Source organism: Nicotiana tomentosiformis, chromosome 7 (genome assembly GCF_000390325.3).
Source record: "Nicotiana tomentosiformis chromosome 7, ASM39032v3, whole genome shotgun sequence".
Taxonomy (NCBI): Eukaryota; Viridiplantae; Streptophyta; class Magnoliopsida; order Solanales; family Solanaceae; genus Nicotiana; species Nicotiana tomentosiformis.
Genome location: NC_090818.1, coordinates 18,207,690 through 18,229,554, shown reverse-complemented (window position 1 = coordinate 18,229,554; position 21,865 = coordinate 18,207,690). Strand labels below are relative to the sequence as shown.

Here is a 21,865-nt window from a genome sequence, read left to right as displayed (position 1 = left end):
CTCAGAAAAAAATTATGCCATGTTTAACCCAAAAATAGATTTCTCGGTCAAAGTCAATATCTAGAAGAAATCGGATTATTGATAATCAAGATTTACTTCACTTTCTCAACAATTTGAAGAATAAATCGAGGAATTGAAATAATTGACAAAGAAAATATGAAATAGATTGGTAATCACTCCCAAAATTACGGTTTAGAACTTTGAGAATAAAGTAAAGAATGATTGCATAAATTTCAATAAATGTCTAATGCCATTACAAATGAGATTTCAGTCCTTATATAGGAGCATACAATTATAACGATTTCCGTACTTAATTCAGGCTCACTAATGGTATTAATTGCCTTGATTGCCCGTTACCATATACAACTGTAACAGAAATATTTATGATTAAAGATTTCTTGTAACCGTACCGATTTTCCTTCCTTATTTATGACAGGTTCGTGTATCTTTCCTTCTTTACAGCCTTATTCATTTCGTTCATGTTTCCCCTTTTACAGCTGTCATGTGGTTTTTTCCTTAGTATAACCCCGTGGGTGTTTCTCCCGTGCCTTTTCCGCATTCTTTAACTTATCTAATTAAGAATGCCACTTGTCATTATATCGATGTTCCATGTACCATGCCCTGTCACCTTATTGATAGTCCACGCGTCATGTCTTTTTTTCACCAATACAGATAGCCCCCCCACTTTCTGAATATTCAAGAAGTGGTAACTGGTAAGTATTTATGGCGGGAATTCTTTGCTGCCGTTTCTCGAGTATCATTATGCCCTCTTCAGAATCGATGCGATGTATGTCACATTCATTTAATTCACATGCCACGTGGCTTCACATGATTGGTTCTGCAGTTTCTCAACGCTTTTTTAGGGTTTTTTCTGCGGCTGCGACTGCGTCAGTCACGAAGTGACGGTTCTATTATGACACTTCATAATGATCAATTTTGATGACAGTCGCATCTTCTTATAAATAATTCATCCTCTTTGATTTCTTGAAACCTTCTTCATTCTTCTCTGTATCCATCATCTTAACCTTCCTTCGTAGTTTTGTACCTTTCCTCTGTATTTTCTTTGTTAAACATGTCTTCTTCAACACCAGACCCTCGCAAAGTTGTGATCGTCGATGAGCTTGCTCCTTCTACTGCCCCTACTAGGAGTAGGAGATGTGGTAGACTCCGCAGCCCTGGTTCGTTATCTACTCGTAGTTCTACTTCTCAAAGTAGTTCCACTAGGCCATCTTCTTCTAGACCTAGAGCTCCTTTGACCCCCTAGATCTTTCTCTAAAAATAGGGACCAGAATGAACCCATGCGTGAGCCTACGGTTTCTGAGATTGTTCCTCAAGAGTTTTCTTTTGTATCAGATCGTGAAACCATGAAAAATCAAGTTTCTTCTATAGCTTCCCTTAACCCTGCTGAACTCAACCCAAGTTTGATCACTCCTGGTCTTCTTTCTTTGGTTCGTCGAGAATGTCACTGGAAACCAAATTTTCCCTTTTTAATTCCTGGTGCCAACCAAAGAATCACTTCTTACCATGCTGGCTTTTCTTTTGTTTATACCTACCCTTTTACTTTAGGGTTTAAACCTCCCAATGACCCAGTGATCATCGAGTTTTGTCGCTATTTTAATGTTTGCCTTGGTCAAATTGGTCCCATTGTTTGGAGGGCAATAGCATGCCTTCGCTATTTGTCGGATTTAGTTTTCGCTCCTTTTACCTTTTGTCACTTACTTCATCTTTACTCTCCCAAGTTGTTTCGTGAAGGGGTCTTTTCCCTCTTGGCTAAAAGTAAAAGGGTTTTAGTTAGCCCCGAGGATGACCGTGACCGTGGCTGGTGATAAGTGGGCATTTTGGCTACTTATTAGCACCTTTTTGCTTTTGTTTTAGTCCGAAAGTATTGATTTATGTTCCCGAAACTAATGAAAGTGTGCAAATTGCATGAATGTTGGAAGTTTGGTCTTCCATGATGAATTCCGACTCAAAAAAGAGTATTCTTAATCACAAGGCAAGAAAGGGCGCAATATTAAAGAAGTGCGGTCCGCAAAAGAAAGTGTGGACCGCAGAATTCCATCCGCGGACACAGATCAAGTGAAAGAGCCCAACAGGAATATGGCCAATGTGCGGACCGCACATGAATTGTGCGGCCGCAGAATAGGGTCTGCACTGACAAATGATTCGAAGTTCAAAGAGTGTGCAAAAGACCAAGTCCTGAAGCCTTGTTGAAGTGCGGATCGCACAAGAATTGTGTGGCCGCATAAGATGCTTCGCAGCCGCAATCCAGAATTGTGCGGCTGTGGAATCCAAGATCTTGCAACTGAAGAAATCTGCGGACCGCACATGGAATTGTGCGGCCGCAGAACCTCCCGAGGGGCATTTTTGTTAGCAATTTTGGGCCACTATAAATAGACGAGTTTCACATTTTTAGGTCGAGTTTCGAAGTTTGAGCTGCTGTAGCCGTTACATTTTTCCATTTTAGGAAGTTTGTGACTATTTTAGTATTTAAACATTATATTTTATCAATTTAATCTTAGATTATGAGTTTAATTAGCATTTCTTCTTTATTTTCTTCAATTCCACTATGAGTAGCTAGATTTTTACTAGGGTTTTGACCCAACGCTAGTGTGTAACTCTTATGGGTACTTAATTTAATGCTTGTTTATGATTGGGTGTTGATTATTTAGCTTAGTTTATGCTTCAATTTTAGAATTAATGATTGAAAACATTGATTCATGCCTTTTTGACTTAGTTTCTACTTGAGAAAGAGGGACCCAGTCTAGGATAACTTGGCTAATAAGGAATTGGGCTAATTGAGGGTTTGATTAGCATAATTAAAGGGTTCAAACTAGAGATAGTGAGAACCCGACTTGACCTCATATCAACTATTTTGTTTGATACCCATTTGGACTTAAGAAAGCCAAATTGGGCAAAATCACTTTGACCAAGAGGTATTGAGCGGGTAATGTTGAGTTGAGAGCTATACACCCCAATCAACAAAACAAGTATTAACGTATTTTACCCATTAGGCGAGTACCTAGGTTACGGTCACATCCCTAGGCTTTTTAATTATTTGAAAAAACATCAAAAATACTGATTCGCTTCTAGTTTCTTTTCTTAGCTTATAATTGCTAGAGTAAAATTAGAATTAGAAATCAAAACCTTTTGTGGATGTGCAATTTAGCTATTCCTTTCTCTTTCGTCAAGTGTATACTCCTAACACCCCTAGTAACTCCCTGTGGAAATCGACCCCGACTCTTGTTAGGTACTATTCTTCCAATGACCGTTTCCACTCATTATTGAGTGCGAATTGGACGTGGATCAGCTGGTACACCCATTTTGTTACTGCCCCCACTAGTGGATTAATGGGTGCAAAAATATGTCTTTTCCAGAAAAATGAAACTTTGCACGTAAGTCTTTTTTTTTCTTTGATATCTTGAGTTCCTTTATGTAAACACATATTTATTTTTTCAGCAACTATGGAAGTCTTTGAAGAAATTCCTGATTTCCGTGCTTGGGTAGAAAAAATATTGACTGTTGTTCCCATGGACAAAGATCTTGGAAATTTCTTTCACAGAAATTTGGTTGGAAAGTGAAGACTCACGGTCCTCTTCATTCTCGCACTTCCTTTCCTTCTTTACTTGTTCATGTATAAGTTTTTTCATCATCCCTTTTTTTGTTAGAGTTTGTTATTCGTGGCATTAGTCCCACATCTGTTCCATCAACCAGGCTTTCTTTAAGTCTTGCTCAAGAACGGATTTTGAGTGCTTCTTCCTTCAAGAGAAAGATTGTTGAAGCCAGTGGGTCTGATGACGAAGGAGATGCAGAAGAAGGTTCTTTGGTAAGAAAACCGCGTGTCAGAAGACGCGTGGTTTCAGCTGATGAAACCCATGTCTCTCATGATCCCCCATCAAGTTCGATTCCCTTCAGACTCATTGATGAGCCAGAGAATGCTCCTATAGAAATTTCTGATGAAGATGTTGGTAACTCAGCTAATCCCCCCCCCCCCCATCAAGTCCTGTTGAAAGGTTATTCGCCCATGGCTTTGAGGGTGAAGAAGGCTTTGGGCCAGTTTCTGAAGAACTGCCACTTGTTTCCCTTCCAATTTTACCTGTTGTTAACCCCCTTGTATCTTTACCTGGTGTTACCCCAATGGTTGCTCCCGCTACTGCTCCTTATGTAGAAGATGAGCCTTCTAGCAGCAGCCGGGAAATGAAAATAATTGTAATTGAAGTCCCCGAGGGTGGAAATTTGTTGAGGAAGTATGGACAAATTGATGTGTGGCTGAAGCCGTTGTTAGGATCCGTAGAGAAGAATAAGTTGGAGGGTCACAGTTCCTTGACCTTAATGAATGACATTGTTCATTCTTCTCTTAAGGTATAAATTTACTTACATTTCCTTCCTTACTTTTCCTCATTCGTGACTCTTTTTCTTTTGCCTTTTTTGTTGATTAATTTGATAGGCACTGAGCTTATGAAAAGGATCTCTTGGACTGACCAACAACTAATTGAATTGCATACCGAGGCTGTTAACTGGAGATAACAATTTGAAGGTCTTCAGTTAGAAAAAGACGTTCTTGTAGAGGAGAAAGGAGATTTGGAACAACAAATGAGAATGGTATCCGCTGAGTTAGCGGTTCTAAAAGCTTCTTCTAGTCAAGTTGAGAAGGATAAGGGTAGACTGGAATCCTTTTTTGCTAAACAACTTTCCAAGGCTACTAAAGAGATAAGGAGTTTGAAAGAACTCCTTAATCAAAAAGAGGTTTACGCGGGTGAACTGGTTCAGACGCTTACCCAAGGTCAAGAAGATTTCCGTGCCTCTACAGGTAAAATTCAAATCCTGAAAAGTTCTTTTGCTCCTTTGAAGACAGCTTATGAAGCCTCAGAAGCAGAAAAAGAAGAGTTGAAAGCTGAAATTGAACAGTGGGAGAAGGATTATGAATACATCAAGGATAAGTCATCACTGGATGTTAGTTGGGATTTTTTGAACACTCGCCTCGAGACTTTAACTGAAGCCAGCCATGAAGGTTTTGACCTTAATATTGAGATTGCTAAATCCAGAGAAACAATTGAACAAACTCAGCAACGTCAAAGCTTTTCCACACCCGAAGACGAAGGTTCTAAGGGTGATGGAGATGGACTTGCTCCTGGTGAAGCTGATGTTCAACCCTCCTCTCCCCAAGTTGATCCTTCTTCTCCCGTTGATGATGCTCCTTAGCTTTTCCCATTTTTAGACTTTATCTGTTGAAAATGTTTGTTTGTTGGTTTTTGTTTGGAACTCCCTTGTGTTTTTTGGACAACTTTTGGAAAGTTTTTCCGCCCATGTCCTTTTTGGGGTTATGATATAAATAGCGTCCATGTTCGTTGGGGTTATAAATATCTTTATTGCTTTTGTCGCATATTATGCTTTCTGCCCTTTTAATATTTGAGCTTACACTTGCACTTAAAGTGCTTTAACAGACCGTGACTTCGATATATATGGGTTTTTATAAAAGAGGGCCCTTTTATATATACTGATGGAGATGACGTCTCATCTTCATATTGGTGCAAATATATGAAACGTGAAGTAGATATGGAAAGAGAAATAATTTGAGGAGGTTTTATTTTTTGAACTCTCAAATGAAAAATTTTGTACATCATTTTCATAATTGTTCATACAACACTTTCATAACTGCTTTCATTATAGCAGGTTTACAAATTCGGGTCTATTTTTCCACTACTAAATTTATGGACTTAACCTAGAAGCTCGTGGGAATATCTTGCATCCTTTTTGCGAGTTCGAACTCTTTTGAAAACTTTTCAAGGGTTTCTTCAAGGTTTTGATTCAGGCTGAACTATGCCCTTGATATACATTTTCCTTCCTTGTGTAACCTTTTATATGCATAGTCCCCCCCAGTGTTGGAGTATTGAAGTATGAAATCTCGAACATTGGATCAACTTATTTCTTTTGGTCCTTTCCCAGAAAAGGAAAATACAAACAGAACTCGGAGATAATTTCTTAGATGATGACTGCATAACCCTTTTTCCATCAGAAAAGTTGTAACCTAGACCGAAAATAATTCAGTATTCCGCGTGTCTTTCAGGTCTAATATCATCATTTGTTACGAGCCAGATTTTTTCCTATCATCTAAAATGGTTAGTAAAATTCAAAAGAACAAAATAAAATTGAACTTGCGTGATACCTGACCGTGGGTATTATCCTCGTTTAGAAGTAATACTTCTTCAAATGGACTGTATTCCAGTTCGACGGTAATACCTTGCCATCCATGGTTCTAACTCGTATGCTCCTTTTCCAGCGATGCCTCGAACCCTATATGGGCCTTCCCAATTTGGACTCGATTTTCCTGCATTTGCCGCTTTTGTTGACAATAACACCTTTTTGAGGACGGAGTCCCCGATCTTGAAATATCTCAAATTCGCTTTCTTGTTATAATATCGTTCAATCATCTGTTTTTGAGCCGCCATTCGAAATAATGTTGCTTCTCTCCTTTCTTCTAACAAATCCAAATTTACCCCTAGCTCTTCCTCATTTTCCGCTTCAGTGGCATGCGTGTACCTCGTACTTGGTTCACCTATCTCCACCGGAATCAAAGCTTCTGCACCGTATACAAGTGAAAACGGAGTCTCACCCATACTAGTTTTTGCTGTTGTTCGGTAAGCCCATAGCACCCTAATAATACCTCTGGCCATTTGCCTTTGAATCTTCCAATCTCTTCTTTAAGTTATTTATGATAACTTTATTTGTCGATTCGACTTGTCCGTTGGACGCAGGGTGATAAGGTGTGGAAGTAATTCGTTTTACCTGCCAACTTTGGAAGAACTCTGTGATTTTTGCGCCTATGAATTGTGGGCCATTGCCACATACAATCTTCTTTGGAACTCCAAATCAACATATAATATTTCGCCAAATGAAATCCCTAACTTCTTTTTCTCGCACATGTTTATAAGCACATGTTTCTACCCATTTTGAGAAATAATCTATTAAAACTAACAGAAACCGTACCTTTCCTTTAGCTTGAGGCAACGTACCTACGATGGACATGTCCCATTTTATGAAGGGCCATGGTGAAATAACTGAATGCAACAGCTCTGCCGGTCGGTGCATATTATTGGCATATTGTTGAAATTTATCGCACATGGCTACAAAGTTTTCTGCTTCTTCTTCCGTTTTTGGTTAATAATATCCTGCCTTTATTAATGTTTTCACCAACGATCTTCCCCAGGCATGATTTACGCAATGCCCCTCATGTAGTTCTCTCATTACATACTCTGTTTGTGATTGATGTCGCCCAAATTCACACCACTGATTGGGATTGTGAAGCGGTCGATGCAATTATAATTACCCAATGTGAGTCGGGGTCGATTCCACAGAGAGCTTATATTGTATTAGGTATATATCTAGACTAGGTGTATGACGTGCCCAAATTGCACTTCCACATAATTGGTTGTTTCTTCCTACTTCTAAAAAGTATACTACTGTTTGTAAATGAAAAGCTAAGGAACGATATTTTTGGTATTGTTGTTTTTCAAGTTGATAAAAGATCTAGGGTCGTGACTTCCACCTAGGTGGTTACCTAACGGATTGTGGGCTTTAGGGAATGTTTGATTGATCGGGGTGTAATATAGCAATCACACGCAATTACCCACTCTATACCTCTCTGTAGTTTGAGTGGTTTTGCCCAATTTGGATTTCTCAAGTCCAAATGGGTAATTCACAAAACTAATGATAGATGCTCAAGTCGGGTCTTACTATCTCTAGATTTGACCCTTTAATTGGGGCTATCAGTTTCTTGAGTTTATCCCAATTCCTTGTTAGCCAAGTTTTCTTAGACTTAGTCTCTCTTTCTCAAGTAGAGACTAGGTCAATTAGGCTTGAATCAATATTTGCAGCCATTAATTCTTAAATTCAAGCAAGAACTAGGCTAAATATCATACACCCAATCACAAATAAGCCCCAAATTAAACACCCATTAGGCACCCATACTAGGGTTGGGTCAGAACCCTAGCTAAGAATTTAGCTACTCATAGGCAAAATTGAAGAAACTAAAGAAGAAACTAAGATTAAACTCATAATAGATGATTCAGGGAAGAAAATCTAATGTTAAAATGATAAACTATTACAAAGTTACCCAAAACAGTAAGGAAAAAACAGCTATCTACTTTCAGGTGTTCAAACTTGACCTAAATTTGACAAAAAGATCTATTTATACCCAGCTGAAATTATCGGATAAAATTACCCCTGCGGAGATTGTGCGGCCGCACAATTCTATGTGCGGTCCGCACTTTGAAGCTAGCTTGACAGGATGGACTTCTGCGGCCGCACAATTCTGGGGTGCGGCCGCACTTCTTCAGATTTTGCGGACCTCACATTTCTGAGTTCGGCCGCACTCTTGGACTTGAGCTGGACATGGGAGATTTCTTCGGACCGCACACTTATGAGTGCGGCCGCACTTTTGCATTCTGCGGCCGCACAATAATAGTGTGGTCCGCACTTCTTCAGGGTCCCAAAACACCATCTCTCTGAACCTCGTCTTCTGCGGCTGCACAATAATTGTGCGGTCCGCACTTTGCGAAGGGAATTTGTCAGTGATTCTTCATAGTCTGCGGCCGCACACAGTATTGTGCGGTCCGCACTTTGCTCTTTTCTGCTTTGTTTTGGTCCTTGTCCAATTTTACTCCTTCTTGAGTTGATTTTCATCTCTTTGGCTCATTTCCCAATATTCCTGCAAGAAAGCACATTTCATTAGTTCTCGGGAATACCTTTAAGCATTTTTTTTAGCTAAAACGAAAGTAAAAGTGTGCAAATAAGTGGTCAAAATCCCTACTAATCAGTGATGGTCCGAGGCACCATACTAAAGGTCCACCAAACATTTTACGATATAAATTTCCATGAATTAAACTGTACCAGGCAGCTTTCAGCCGCATCAATTGTGATTTCTTCTTATCTTCAGGCAGATACCATACTGCAAAAATTTCACAAATTCGTTTCTCCAATCCCAAGTTAAATTATTAAAATTTACCTCACTCTTGGTTTGATCGAGTGCTGAATGAAACAAATGTATCACAATGGCATTTTCTACATTTGTTACATCCACGACAGACGCGAGATTTGCCAACGCGTCTGCTTTTGCATTTTCCTCCCTGGGTATGTGCACGACTTTCCATGTTTGAATTTGTCTAGGCAATGCTCGTACCTTTTCTAGGTATTGCTGCATTCACGTCTCTCTTGCAACGTAATTCCCCTGCATTTGATTAACCACCAGCTGCGAGTCACTTTTGATCACAATTTGTTAGATACCAAGTTCTCATGCCAGTTCCAAGCCTGCAATCACAGCTTCATACTCTGACTCATTGTTAGTGATGGGATAATATTTTATTGTTTGTCTGATGACTTCACCTGAGAGTGGAATTAAAATAATTCCTAAACCTGCTCCTTTAACATTTGAGGAACCATCAGTAAATAGGGTCCAAGTCCCCGGATTAGCTATGGTAAACACCTGCAGTTCCTTCTCTGCCTCAGGAACTAAATTCGTGCTAAAATTCGCTACAAAATCTGCTAACACCTGCGATTTTATTGCAGTTCTAGGTTGATATATGATATCATACTCACCGAGTTCTATTGCCCATTTAGCTAATCTACCTGATAATTCATGTTTATGCAGTATGTTTCTTAAGGGGGAAAAGCAGTTATAACAGAAGTAGGATGACATTGAAAGTAAGGTCGTAACTTCCTAGATGCCATAATTAACGCTAAAGCAAGCTTTTCTAGGTGCGGATACTATGTCTCAACATCTAGTAAAGACTTACTAATATAATAAATTGGGGATTGTTTACCTTTAGCTTCTCGTACCAACATCGCACTCGTCAGTCCATTCAAACTAATTTTGCATTTTTAGCACTGAAAAGAATTTAAAACCTTTTTCTGATGACTTTGATATAAAGCTCCCCAGAGTTGCTATCATGCATGTTAATCTCTGCACCTCTTTCTTGCTCGTGAGTATATCTGGTATTTCTTCACTAGCTTTGATCTATGCGGGATTCACTTCAATACCTCTGTTAGAAACAAGAAAACCTAAATTCTTACCTGATGCCACGCCAAAAGCATATTTCTTCGGGTTTAACTTCATATTGTACTTGCGGAGAATCTCAAAAGTGTCTGACAAGTGTTGAAAATGATCCCCCGTCTGTGTTGACTTGACCAACATATCGTATATGTAGACTTCCATGATTTTTCCCATATGTTCTTGAAACATTTTAGTCACCAATCTTTGATATGTGGCTCCAGCATTTTTCAAGTCAAATGGCATGACTTTGTAAAAATAAGTCCACATGTCTGTGATAAATAAAGTTTTTTCTTCATCTAGAGGGTCCATTTTTATTTGGTTATATCCTGAATATGTATCTAAAAAACTTAAAAGTTCATGACCTGCAGTAGAATCAATTAATTGATCTATATGCGGTAAAGAAAATGAATTTTTAGGACAAGCCTTATTTAAATCAGTATAATCTACGCAAACTCGCCATTTTCCATTCTTTTTTGGAACCACAACGGTATTAGCTAACCAGTCAGGGTACTTTACCTCTCGTATTAAACTAACTTTTAAAAGTTTTTGTACCTCATCCTGGATCACTTGATTTTTGAAGGACCATTGCTTCATTTTCTTCTACTTGACAGGTGGGTGTAATGGATCTTCATTCAGCTTCTGAGTCATCGCCTCCGGTGGTATACCTGTCATATCTGAGTGCGACCAAGAAAAGCAATCTATATTAGCACGTAAAATTCAATTAACTTACCTTTCAATTCTGGGCTCAAATTTGCTCCGATGTAAACTTTTTTGTCTGGCTAGTGGACAAATAATATTATAACTTCGAGCTCCTCGGTAGTTGTTTAATATTTTAATTTTATTATGGCTCTTGAATCATATCGGGTCTCGAGTCGACATCAGTCTGTCCTTGCGTGTCTTCAGTTGAGGTTTTCGCAGTAGTGTCCTCAACTAAATTCTGTAATTGTTATTTCGCATCTGCATTATAGGCTACCTTGCTTGCGATCACCATTGAGTTGATACTTCATGAAGCTTCTTGATCTCCACGGATTTGACAGATTCCCCACTATGTAGGAAATTTGATAACTTGATGCAATGTGGATGAGACAACTTCCATATCATGAATCCACGGTCTTTCCAGAATTATATTATAGGCCATGTCCGCATCTATCACCTGTTGTATCCTTGATGACCCCTTCTGCAAATTTGGTAAGTACAACTTCCCCTTTTGTAACAACGCTTGAATTATCAAACCCAAAAAAGGACCGTGCTGTGAGACCCCAGGTGTTTCTCTCTTCTCTTACGTAATATACGTAACGTGGCGTGGTTATATTAGGTATATATAATTGGGTATAGCACATTAGGAGAATAAGACTGAAAATGTGTGGTAATATCAAGGAACTAAACTAAATCTTTAAGTCAAAGGAATCCCTTAAACAAAGGTTCATGGTTAAAGAAATGGCTCGGGTAGCACCCCGCGCGTTCGGAAGGTTTAAGTTAACTTGCACATGTGGGATAAGACTAAGAGTGTATAATATGATAAGAATAATATGTTATGAGGTATTATAATATCACACTGGTCACATGTTAAGTTTTGGAGTCAAGCAATTTGCGAAATAAAGGTCGGCAAAAATTATCGTAAATTTCTCTAATAAATTTTTTAAACTTTGGGTCAAATGTATCAGATCATTTCTCCTAATATATAAAGAGTTATGGGACCCACAACCTACCAAATCGAAGGTCTACGAGTCTATTTTTCAACCAAAGAAATCTCACATCAAACCGATATTGGAGTAAAGAGTTATGACTGTTTTACCGCGGACTGTCCGGGCTGAAATCGGATCGCGAACCGGGTCGGGTCAAACAAGTGGTATAAGTCGGAAAATCCGACTTTTAAGACCTCAAAATATTTCATCTTCGTCCCAAAACAGTTAGAAAGCTTAAGATAGGGTTTCATGGTGTTCTTGAGTGATTAAGGTGCGTTTTTAACGATTTCTATCGTTAAAGTTTACCCCCGGTGCCTAGAAGCGCAATCTCTACGCTTTGCAATCGTTTTTCTCCTTCTATTAGCTGTGTTTGGAGCTATTTTCGGAAGATAGGAAATTGTTGTTCTTGCTGGTTCTTCAGGATGCCAAGGTAATCATCTTGGGACTCTTTTATGATTATTTTTACAAAGTTCTACGGGCGTTTCGTCAAGTTAGGGTCATATGGCAAATCTGCCGATTTAAACTCATTTATGAACTATTTATAGGTGCGTATAAGCTGCATATATATAGTAGTTTCGAAGCTTAGGACGTAAGGAAAAAATTTTGTGAAGGAACTACAGGCATTCGGACGTTCGTTGGAGAGGTATGTTAAGGCTAAGCTTCGTCCTTCCTTTTAGCACGAATTTTGGGAAATTCCTAAGACGCCAAATGTGATATTTTACTATTCTGTTGCTAGAAAGACCTTCTGTGAAAGGCATTGGTATCGTAGCTGAAGTATTTTCATGATGCTATTAGGTTGATATTCCACTCGTTCGGTTAAAAAGGGTATTCGACATCTATATATGTCATTTTGTCGGCTTTCTTAAATATATGTCCATATATATGAATTCTTATTCGTCTTTGGGTTGTGTGACTTAAAAATAAAGGCATTTAGTATTTGCGATCAGTCCTTCTTCCTTGTTAAAGTGTATTTTAAAATCTCTAAAGTGACACGTCGATTTCAAAATTTTCAAATATAATTTTTATGTTTAAACTACTAAAACATTTGATTTTTTTTTTGAAATACTTTCTTTTACTAATTATCAAGAAATCAGGTATAAGGACTAAGTGAAGCACCTTAAGCTTTTTATGAACATATTCAGAGATAAGTTATCTTTCTAAAAGTCGAGTTAAGTTTTCAAACTTATTAAAAAAGATATGAGGTTCCACGAGACATTTGTATGCGATACGAAGGTGATTATGAGATTATGAGAATAAGAGTACCAATGAGCCAAGGTTGGCTAAGTTCTTGTTATGGCCTATTATGTGCATTCAAAGTTCATATCATACATGACATATTATGCATGGACTTCAAGCTATAATCGGAGGTAAGGGGCCTATTTGCCCGAAAGACTATATATATTGTACAGATGGCCACAGGTTGGCAATGTGATACCGGTTAGCTACCGGGAGAGATCGCCATTGCTAGAATTTGGTTGGGTATGTCATGCATTTACATCAATATATATGTATTCACGACATACAATTACACGAGCATACCATGCATATTTTATTACTATGAGGTCGGATGTCGGCCATGGAGGCTATCAGAGTTTCAGTGTCAGGTGGTATCTTTATTACCTTGTTATATCAGCTATGTATGATTCTACTTTCTGCCTTACATACCAGTATATTTTTATTCGTACTGATGTCCCGTTGCCTGGGGACACTGTATTTTTGTTTCGTGCGTGCAGGTCCAGGTAGGGACTCTGATCGACCCCTCCGCTAGGATTTCGGGGTTCACCTGTGAGTTGGTAAGCTCCACCTCTTCCTGGAGCTTTCATAGGATGGTTACTTTTGTTGTACAGTTTGGGTATAGTTGGGGCCTTATCCCGACAGTGCTTATGACACTCTTAGAGGCTATTGTGGACACAATATTCTGGGTTTCTTTTTGCTGCTTTCAGTCTCCAGCCCATAGGCTTGGCATGTATATATAGGTGTGTAGGCATGTATGTCTTCAGTCGCGGCCTCGTCGGCCAGCTAGTATTTTATTATTTTGGCTTGTCTACATATGTTTATATGGCTTATTGTTATTCATGTCATAAGCTTACGGTCCAGGCTTAGTATTTCAGATGTTGTGTTGCCCGATCTGTTGGGCCCCCAGTCTAGTTAGCTAGTATATTTAGTGGCTAACTCGATCGAATACAGTATCGAGTGCCAGTTGTGCCTCCCCTAGTTTGGGGCGTGACACGTGCTTTTGGTATGACCTTATCATTAGCTTGAATTTCATTCAACACCCTCATTAAAATGATGTTCATTGAGCTACCTGGATCAATCAAAACTCATTTTACATTCATATTATGTACAAGTAAAGATATTACTAGTGTATTATTGTGAGGAATCATCAAGCCGTCCGCGTCTTCATCGTCGAATGTTATGCTGTCGCCATCCAAGACTTGGCGAACTCGATTTCCATGAGTGACTGTGACTTTTGATGTCTTTTTCGCGGTTGTATATGTTACTCCATTGAACTTATCTCCTCCAGTTATAACGTTGATTGTTCTTTTTGGTGATGGAGGTTTTGGGGGTTCCTGTCTGTTCTTCATGTATGATTGTCTCCCTTTCTCACTGAACAGATCAGTAAGATAGCCCTACTTCAACAAATGTTCGACCTCTCCTTGCAAAAGCCTACAATCTGTTGTTCTATGGCCATGATCATTATGAAACTCGCACCAGAAATCTGGATTTCTTTTGCTTGGATCTGATCTCATTTCTTTTGGCCATCGCACCTTATTTCCCATACCTCTTCAAACAACCACTAATTCAGAGGTGCTGATGTTAAAGTTGTAATCCCCTATTCTTGCTTGCGTATTGGAATCATTGCTTCGGGCATCCCGCTCCTTTTTGAATCTGGATGAAGAACTTGCGTCTTTTTGCCTTGATCTTGAATTAAATCGTACATTCTCTTGTTTAGATCAAGAGTCTCGCCCTGCATGTCCTATGTATGGCTCGTACCTATTTTTACCGGACCTCCTTTCTAATTCTGAACGTCTCAAACCTGGTCTTTTATCGACCCTTAGCTGTGCGACTGTATCTTCTTCTATTCGCAGCTTCGTACTATACCTATTGTACACATCGTTCTAAGTTATTGCAGGAAATTCTTGCAAACTTTCTTTCAACCTCCTCGTGGCTTCTGAATGTTTCTCGTTCAAGTTGCTTGCGAATGCCATAGCCGCCCAGTTATCAGGTACTCGAGGCAATATCATCCTCTCCCGGTGGAATCCATCTACGAATTCCCTGAGCAATTATGTACTTCCTTGTTTAACCTTAAAGATGTCTTCCACCCTTTATTCAACTTTTTGAGCTCCCAAATGTGCTTTTATAAATGAATCCGCAATCTCAACAAAAGAATCAATAGAATTTTTAGGTAAAAGATAAAACCACGCTAACACTTCTTTTGTGAGTGTTTCACCATACTTTTTAACCAAAACCGATTTGGTTTCCTGCTTGATTAAATCATTGCTTTTCACGCTTGTAGTGAACGCAGTTATGTGATCTCGAAGGTCAGTTGTTCCATCATATTTGGGAATATCAGGCATTTTAACTTTTTGGGAATTGATAAAGGTGATGCACTTGGCTTCCAGGGTTGTTGTGAATACTTGTCAATATCTACCCCTTTGAACATCGGGGGCACACCAGGTATTTGCTCTATACGATCGTTTTGCTCCTTCAAATGTTTCTGCAAAGTTAGCACTAAACTTTGTAAATTAGAATTATTTGGTGTACCTGACCCTCCATCACAAGATTCATTAGGAATTTCTCCACTTCCAGAATTATCAAGCCTTGAACGCGGGTTCTCTAAAGTTGTTGTATTAACTGGTGGAGGAGTTTGCGCTGCATTGGGTAATCCTCTGACAAAAGACTGTAGTGCAATCAATTGCTTTAGAGCATCCTACTCCAAGATTTGGCCGTCTCCCTACTGATCATCAGCGCGCGAAGCAGACCTTTTAGGTGAACTCCCACGGGACTGCTGAGGGGATCCCGTAGATGTGTGGTGTGGTGGAGTTTCACCTTGTTGGTTCAGCTGGTTGTTGTCGTTAACGGTTGACATACTTGGTTGTTAAAAATAGAGTTTGCAAAGTGAACAGATTATCAGATTCCCGGTAACAGAACCAATTTGTTTAACCAAAAATAAATTTCTCGGTCAAAGTCAATATCTAGAAGAAATCAGATTATTGATAACCAAGATTTACTTCACTTTCTCAACAATTTGAAGAATAAATTGAGGAATGAAAATAATTGACAAATAAAATATGAAATAGATTGGTAATCACTCCCAAAATTACGGTTTAGAACTTTGAGAATAAAGTAAAGAATGATTGCATAAATTTCAATAAATGTCTGATGCCATTACAAATGAGATTTCAGTCCTTATATAGGAGCATACAATTATAACGGTTCCCTTACTTAATCCAGGCTCACTAATGGTATTAATTGCCTTGATTGCCCATTACTGTCACGACCCAAATATCACACCTGTCGTGATGGCACCTATCTCAGTACTAGGCAAGCCGACAACAACAATAACCCAACATAATATTGAATTTCATAGAAAATCTCACAATTACTGACATAGAAATTCACTCCCAAAATCCAGTGTCACTGAGTACATGAGCATCTAAATGAATACAAAGTCTGACATATTAAAAATACTGTCTGAAAATATAGAACAGTACAATATCTGCGAGGAAGAGAGGCAAGGTCAGCGGATGCCAAGCAGCTACTTTGATAGTCTCCAACTGGTAACACACTGAGGTCTAACAGTCGGCGTGTCCGGAAGCACCTGGATCTGCACACGAGATGCAGAGTGTAGTATGACTACAACCAACTCAATAAGTAACAAGACTAACCTTTAGGCTGAAAGTAGTGACGAGCTCAGCAGGTACAATCCAATATAGAAATGACAGTACAAAAATGTAGGCATGCTTTCAAGTTCACAGTTAAACTCAGTACAAATAAAATAAATCAATTCTGAATGATATGAGGAATATGACATCTCTGTATCTACATGCCCATATACATATCGTCTGTGATGCACCTTAGTGAAAACTTCATGTACTCACAATCTAAAAATACTCAATCACTCAGTACTATATATGGTCAATCCAACCCAGGGAAGATCCATCCCAAGTATGTATGTATATCCATCAACTGACAGTCAGTCACTCAGTACTGTATAAGGTCAATCCAGTCCAGGGGAAGATCCATCCCCGAATATCAATGATTTAGACAAGATCCATGTCTAGGGAAGATCCATCCCTCAATATATATATATATATATATATATATATATATATATATATATATATATATATATTCAACTGCAATCACTGTGGGGGTGCAGACTCCGGAGGGGCTCCTTCAGCCCAAGCACTATAATAGCCAGATCCGGGCATAAATAAATAAACTTAAATATCACTCAGAATCTCCAGTCTCTCGGGTTCTCAATGACATAAAAATCTACCCGATATGGTGATATGATGTATCAATAAATGACAACAGGGACTGAGATATGATATGCAAGTGACAGATGTGACTGAGTACAAAATTATATTTCAAACAAATAATAGTTCAACAATAATACGACCCATATGGGTCCCAAAATATCCGCACGTAGCCAAATCATGATCTTTAATACGAGTCTCAGCTCAATTTCCTAACACGTGGAGAATATGCGAATAATAACATGATTCTTTAATTTTACAACTTCATAGAATTTATTCAAGTCATAATTTCTACGGTGCACGTCCACACGCTCGTCACCTATCGAGTGCGTCACCTCCAAACAATTTATATAACACCAAATTCGGGAATTCATACCCTCAAAACCAAGTTTAGAAGTGTTACTTACCTCAAACCGTCTAATTCTTTATTCCGCTATGCCTTTGCCTCGCGAATTGGCCTCTGAACGCCTCGAATCTAGTCACAATTAATTCGATTCAGTCAATACAAATCATTGGAATTAATTCCATATGAAAATACTAATTTTTCAACAAAATTTGAAATTTAACTCAAAAATCGCCCATGGGACCCACGTCTTGGAACTCGATAAAAGTTATAAAATATGAATACTCATTCAACCACGAGTCCAACCATATAAATTTTACTAAATTCCGACATCAACTCGACCCTCAAATCTTCGAATTAAACTAAGAGGGTTTTCTAAATTTTCCAACTTAATTACCCAATTAAATGTTAAAAACAACCATGGATTCGGGTAATTTGACCAATATTGAGTTAAGAACACTTACCCCAATATTTTCCTTGAAAATCTCCCGAAAATCGGCTCTCCCCGAGCTCCAAATCGGTAAAAATAGAAAATTTCAGAACTTAAACATTCTGTCCAGACTTTTCTTCTTCGCGAACGCGACAGGTCCCTCGCGTTCGCGAAGCACAAAATTGTGCTGCCCAAAAATTGCTCTTCGCGGACGCGAGACCCCAGTCGCGAACGCGATGCTTTACCAGGCGAACCTTCGGGAACACGGCCTACACTTCGCGAACGCGAAGGCAAAAATCCTCACCAGCCATTTGCCCTTTTGCCAACGCGATGCGCAATCGCGAACGCATAGCCTCACCTCCTTGCCTTACGCGAACGCGAGCCCCATGTTGCGAATGCAATGAACAACCTCGCCTGCCTCCAGTTCCTCTTCGCGAATGCAAGACCCCTCTCGCGAACGCGAAGAAGGAAACCAGGTGCAGACATCAGAAAAATTCCAGCAGCATTCCAAGTCCAAAAATTGATCCGTTAACCCTCCGAAACTCACCCGAGGCCCCCGGGACCTCAACCAAATACACAAACAAGTCCTAAAATATCATACGAACTTAGTCGAAACCTCAAATCACATCAAACAATACTAAAATAATAAATCACAAATCACACCCCAATTCAAGCTTAACGAAAATAACGAATCCCAAATTCTTCATTCGATGCCGAAACCTATCAATTCAATTCCGATTGACCTCAAATTTTGCACACAAGTCATAAATGACACAACAAAGCTATGAAAATTTTCAGAATTGGATTCCGACTCCGATATCAAAATTTTCGGTCAAACTTCCAAACTTAAATTTCTATTTTAGCCATTTCAAGCCTAATTTAGCTACGGGCTTCCAAATAATTTTCTGGACACGCTCCTAAGTCCAAAATTACCATACAGGGCTATTGGAATCATCAAAACTTTATTTCGGGATCGTTTACACATAAATCGACATCCGGTCACTATTTTAACTTAAGCTTTAAACCTTGGAACTAAGTGTTACAATTCATTCCAAAACCTCACCGGACCCGAACCAATCACCCCGGCAAGTCACATAACAACTGTAAATCATAAATTGAGTAGTAAATAGGGGAAATGAGTTGTAATACTCAAAACGACTGGCCGCATCGTTATAGTTACCATATACAACTGTAACGGAAATATTTATAAAAAAAATTTCTTGTAACCGTACCGATTTCCTTTCCTTATTTATGACATGTTCGTGTATCTTCCCTTCTTTACAACCTTTATTTATTTCGTTTATGTTTCCCCTTTTACACTTGTCAGGTCCGGCTTTTTCCTCAGTATAACCTCGTGGGTGTTTCTCTCGTACTTTTTTCGCATTCTTTAACTCATCTAATTAAGAACGCCACTTGTCACTATATCGATGTTCTACGTACCATACCTTGTCACCTTGTTGATAGTCCAAGCGTCATGTCTTTTTTTCACCAATATATGCCACATCATTTATTTTCTCAGCAAGTATTTTCTTGTACCGTGAACCATCCATAACCCCACCAAAGATCATCCTTCCATATCTCACCAGGCAGAACTCTTCTTCATTCATAAGTACACCCTCACCCATTAACTTCTCCCCAATGTTACGACTGGTAACCAAACAAAAAAAAAATTAGTCGCCGCAAAAGTATTTCTTCATTGTAACCAAATAACAGGCAACCACCACCTCCCTGGATAAATCACCAATCGGAATCACCATAAAATCCTCCATCTCATCTTAATCCCTTGAAAAAAAGGAAAAAGAAAAATCCAGATTGGACTTCCAACATCTCAAAATCATCTGAAAAACTTATTAGTTGGAATTTCATTGCCTCCGTCATTATTTTTAGTAAAGAACTGATCAATTGGTTTGAGTTAACAGAAAAAGGAAGAAGAAACAAAGGTACTTCTAGAAGTTAAGTGGAGAAATCAATTGGGTTTTCATTGTATAGAAAATGAAATAAGAAATAAAAGATTATTTTATTAAAAACAGAGAAAGTCAATATATTTCTATTTGATTTTGAAATTTTGAAGCCTTAGCCATTGTTTTTGGTGGTGTCGAGGAAAAAAGAAGGAGGAGGGCAAGGGGTTTGGAACGACATGGAGGGGGGAGAAACTGAGGAAGAGAAGAAAATGGGAGGGGGGTAGGGGGAGGAAATTGGTTAACTTTATCTTAACTTTATTGCTTTTCATTTTTTTTTCCTAATTTAATCCTTCAAAATTAGTAGTATCACTTTCTTTGCATGCGTGAATTACACGCAATTTGTCCATCTCAAGCTCTTATTGACGATACGTGCGGCGGGGTTAATGTTAAGCTGGAGGTGTGGCGACAGACCCTGGAATCTAAAGGTTTTAATTTGAGCTGGACAAAAACAGAATATGTGGAGTGTAAGTTCAGTATTGGGACGCATGAACCAGAAGTGGAAATGAAGCTTGATACCCAAGTCATCCCCAAGAGAGATAGTTTTAAATATATTGGGTCGATTATACAGAGTAACGGGGAGATCGACGAGGATGTCACACACCGTATAGGAGCGGGTGGTTGAAATTGAGGCTTGCTTCTGGTGTTTTGTTTGACAGGAATGTGCCACCTAGACTTAAGGGCAAGTTCTATAAAGAAGTAGTTAGACCGACCATATTGTATGGAGTCGAGTGTTGGTCAGTCAAGAAATTCCATGCCCAGAAGATGAAAGTAGAAGAAATGAGGATGTTGCGATGGATGTGTGGGTAAACCAGAAAAGATAAGATTATGAATGAATATATTAGGGACAAAGTGGGTTTGGCCCCTGTGGAAGAGAAGTTGAGGGAATCGAGGCTGAGATAGTTTGGTCATGTGAAGAGGAGAGACGTTGATGCCCCAGTTAGGAGATGCGAGAGGTTGCCAGTGGCGAGTCAGAGGAGGGGTAGAGGGAGGCCTAAGAAGAACTGGGGTGAGGTGATTAGGCAGGACATGGCTCTACTCCAGCTTACCGAGGACATGACCTCGATAGAAAGGTGTGGAGGTCGAAAATTAGGGTGGTGGGTTGATAGACAGTCTAGAGTTTGCCTTGTCTTACGAGTAATAGTTGTACTAGTCGGGTACCTTCCTATTCCTAATCCCTTGTTTATATACGGTATGTCAGTATTAGCAGTGAGATTGACATTATTCTTGTTGTTTCATTTCCTTGGATCTCTGTCATTATCCGTTGTATTATTTGCTTATACTGTCTTATTACATTGTTGTTGCTATTATTTCTCTATTGCTCGATTTTTTTATATTTTTTTTTTACGTTCTTGAGTCGAGGGTCTTTCGGAAACAGTTTCTCTACCTTCATAGGTAGGGGTAAGATCTGCGTACACACTACCCTCCCCAGACCCACTTATGGGATTCCACTGAGTTGTTATTGTTGTTGTTGTCCATCTCAAGCTCGGTCAACCGTCAGAGGGGTTTAAAAAATTGATTTTGATCAAGTGGAGATGTCTAGATGAAAACTCGTAAAGTATAAGGACTGGGATGTGAAAACGGTGCAAGTAGAAGTGTCTATTAGACTATTCTGTCATTATTTAAACGAAAAATATTATAATAAATTAGAAATACCTTGAAAATCAAAACTGACGACATACGAAACCAAGATTGACATTAATAAATAGAAATCATGATTCATGGTTTATAACAAATTGCAAGGGGAAAAGTATGTCATTTAACATTTTTATATTGGCAAAGTTAGCTTTCCTTGATCGGAATAAATCATAGGTGAAATGGTAAAAATACCTGCCTTTGTTAGTGGAAATGATACAATTGAGTTTTTTTTTTTTTTTTTTTTTAAAACAATAGGGTCAGATTAGATCCAAAGCTTCAAAAG

At 38.8% G+C, this 21,865-nt stretch overlaps 1 protein-coding gene across 1 annotated transcript; it reads right to left on the bottom strand.

Moving 5' to 3' along the window:
• Positions 1–6,203: 6,203 nt before the first annotated feature.
• On the bottom strand, positions 6,204–6,671 carry LOC138895307 (uncharacterized). Its single transcript, XM_070179985.1, has one exon. It carries the CDS (start codon positions 6,669–6,671, stop codon positions 6,204–6,206), a length of 468 nt encoding a protein of 155 aa, XP_070036086.1.
• Positions 6,672–21,865: the final 15,194 nt, after the last annotated feature.

Bases quoted from the DNA above. Each gene is read 5' to 3' on its own strand.
- LOC138895307 (XM_070179985.1), bottom strand. From the start codon at position 6,671: ATGGCCAGAGGTATTATTAGGGTGCTATGGGCTTACCGAACAACAGCA.